A 2,236-nucleotide genomic window follows, 5' to 3' on the forward strand; every position below is an offset into this window, starting at 1 on the left:
GAAGTGAGACAAAAATGTTAATTGAAACAATCCTTAAGAAAGTAAAATAAAAATTTATAATTATATATAAAGATATAAGAATAGTAATTATAGCTAAAGATATTATTTAGTAGTAGACAAATGCAATATAATGTATTATGATATTTAAACCAAAATCCTGTATAGATGCCAAGAACGTTGTTGATACCATGATGTTTTACGATGTAAAAAAAAGAAAATTAATAAAAATATATTTTAAAAAAGATGAGTATTTTATAAATGTCATGCAATTCATGTCCTGCACAGCATTAATTGTGGATTGATGTAGACATCTCTTCAAATGTAATTTTCTATAAGTCTATTAAGATGAAAGAGCCAATATGTTGAACGAAATTTGTTCCCACCTATAAGATAACAGCCTCAAGTGCAAGTCATTCATTGCTACTCAGAAAGAAGCACAGAGATCTTGTAGGTGGATTTGAGCTCTTCTATCTCCCTCCAGTCACTTCTGCTTCTTTGAAGACCTTTTGCAAAATGACCTTCATGCTTTCCTTGGTCTGAGCTCTTTTTTTTCTCCCAACTAGAAAATAGATCACGGGATTAATACTGCTGTTTAGGCAGGAAAATAGTATACTATATGCAAACCAAAGTTCCAGTTTATTGTAAGCTTTGGTACTGGAAAAACTAATAATCACTGTAAGGACACAAAATGGAAAAGCAAGAATGAGGAAACAGAGAAGAGTAATGAAAATCATCAGTAAAAGCTGACCCTGATTCTTCTGATTTGATTTAAGACACATTTTTGATGAAAAGGACCATGGTAGAGAGTGTGGTCAATGGAAGGCAAACTATAGCAGTCACAAGGAAATGGAATTGGAGCAGATTGTAATTTCCAAAGACTTTTGTAATGCTCATAATTCCACACAGGAGGAAAGAGGAGATCCACAGGAGGACACACACTGTGGTTGACAAATGTTTTGGCCGGGAACAGCGATGCCAGATTGGGAAGAGGACAGCCACACACCGGTCCATGCTGATGGCTGTCAGAAGAAAGTTTGCATTGGTATACGTCATGCGCATGAAATAGATACAGAGGAGATCGAATGTTTCCCTTGCTTGAAGACTGGTAAAAAATGTATCAATATAATATATAAATACAGATGTCAGGTACACAGAGTCTGCAATGGCCAAGTGAAGGATGAATGTGGTGAAACTGTTTCTCTTAATCTGGAAGCCAAGTAACCAAATGATGTAGCCATTGCCCACAAACCCAATACAACAGGTAATTAAAGTAATGAGTAGCCAAAGAATTGCTCCTAAATAAGAAAGGGATATCTCTTCTGCATTCTCATATGAGTCACTCTCATTGGTATACCCATAATAGTTCTGTGTAGCATCCAGATATTCCAGGCTGGAATTCATCATTAAACTTTTGTAAAATTCTGGCAATCTTCTTGAGTAGAAGCTCCTATCTGAAGAAAAGGAACAAGAGTGGATTCAGTCATTCCTGTCTCCTGAATCAGTGGTCACTAACCTTTCTGGCTCAGGGGACCAGCAGAGGCAGTGGGGGGGCAGGGAGAGAGGGTGGTTTCGTGCATAAGTGTGGGGCTTTCACAAATGCAGCTTCACACTCATGTGCATGTGGTCACCCACGACTTCTGTGGCCGGGTTCCAGACCATCACTGAGCCACAGACCACATGTTGGAGACCCCTGTCCTAAGTAATACCAATATTATCATCACTTCCACGATCGAAGGGGCTGCCACAAAGAAGAGGGGAGTCAAGCTATTCTCCAAATCACCTGAAGGCAGAATAAGAAGCAATGGATGGCAACTAATCAAAGAGAGAAGCAACCTAGAACTAAGGAGAAACTTCCTGATAGAACTTCAGAAGTTTCAGTGCTCCAACACTGCAGCTTTTGAAGAAGAGTTTGGAAAACCATTTGTCTGGAATAATATAGGATATCCTGCTTGATCGGTGAGCTGGATTGGATGACTCTAATCCAACTCTGTCGTTTTGTTAATCTATTTTTCCTGTGAATGCTTGACTGATGTGGCTGCAGTAGTGAGCCATCACCTTGAAATGTTTATTGTCACACCTAAGGGGGGGGGAAATACTTATGCGTTGCTCCATCCATGCCTCTCAACACATATCTGAAAATGTAATTGATATTGGATTGCATTGGATGGTTTCACTGTACTGAAACCCAGCAATGTCCCCTCTGCTATTTTGCCACCATTCCTCTGATACATTCAAC

At 39.0% G+C, this 2,236-nt stretch overlaps 1 protein-coding gene across 1 annotated transcript; it reads right to left on the minus strand.

Annotated features, from left to right (window-relative positions):
* Positions 1–467: 467 nt before the first annotated feature.
* LOC113429836 (mas-related G protein-coupled receptor member H-like) lies at positions 468–1,404 on the minus strand. Its single transcript, XM_087959015.1, is given in 2 exon segments — positions 468–782; positions 784–1,404. Coding segments are annotated over 2 exon segments (936 nt in total).
* Between the last annotated feature and the right edge of the window lie 832 nt (positions 1,405–2,236).

The sequence above is a fragment of the Notechis scutatus genome, chromosome 3, assembly GCF_049901735.1.
Source record: "Notechis scutatus isolate UNSWTSFEM ecotype Mainland chromosome 3, rNotScu1.2, whole genome shotgun sequence".
Lineage (NCBI taxonomy): Eukaryota > Metazoa > Chordata > Lepidosauria > Squamata > Elapidae > Notechis > Notechis scutatus.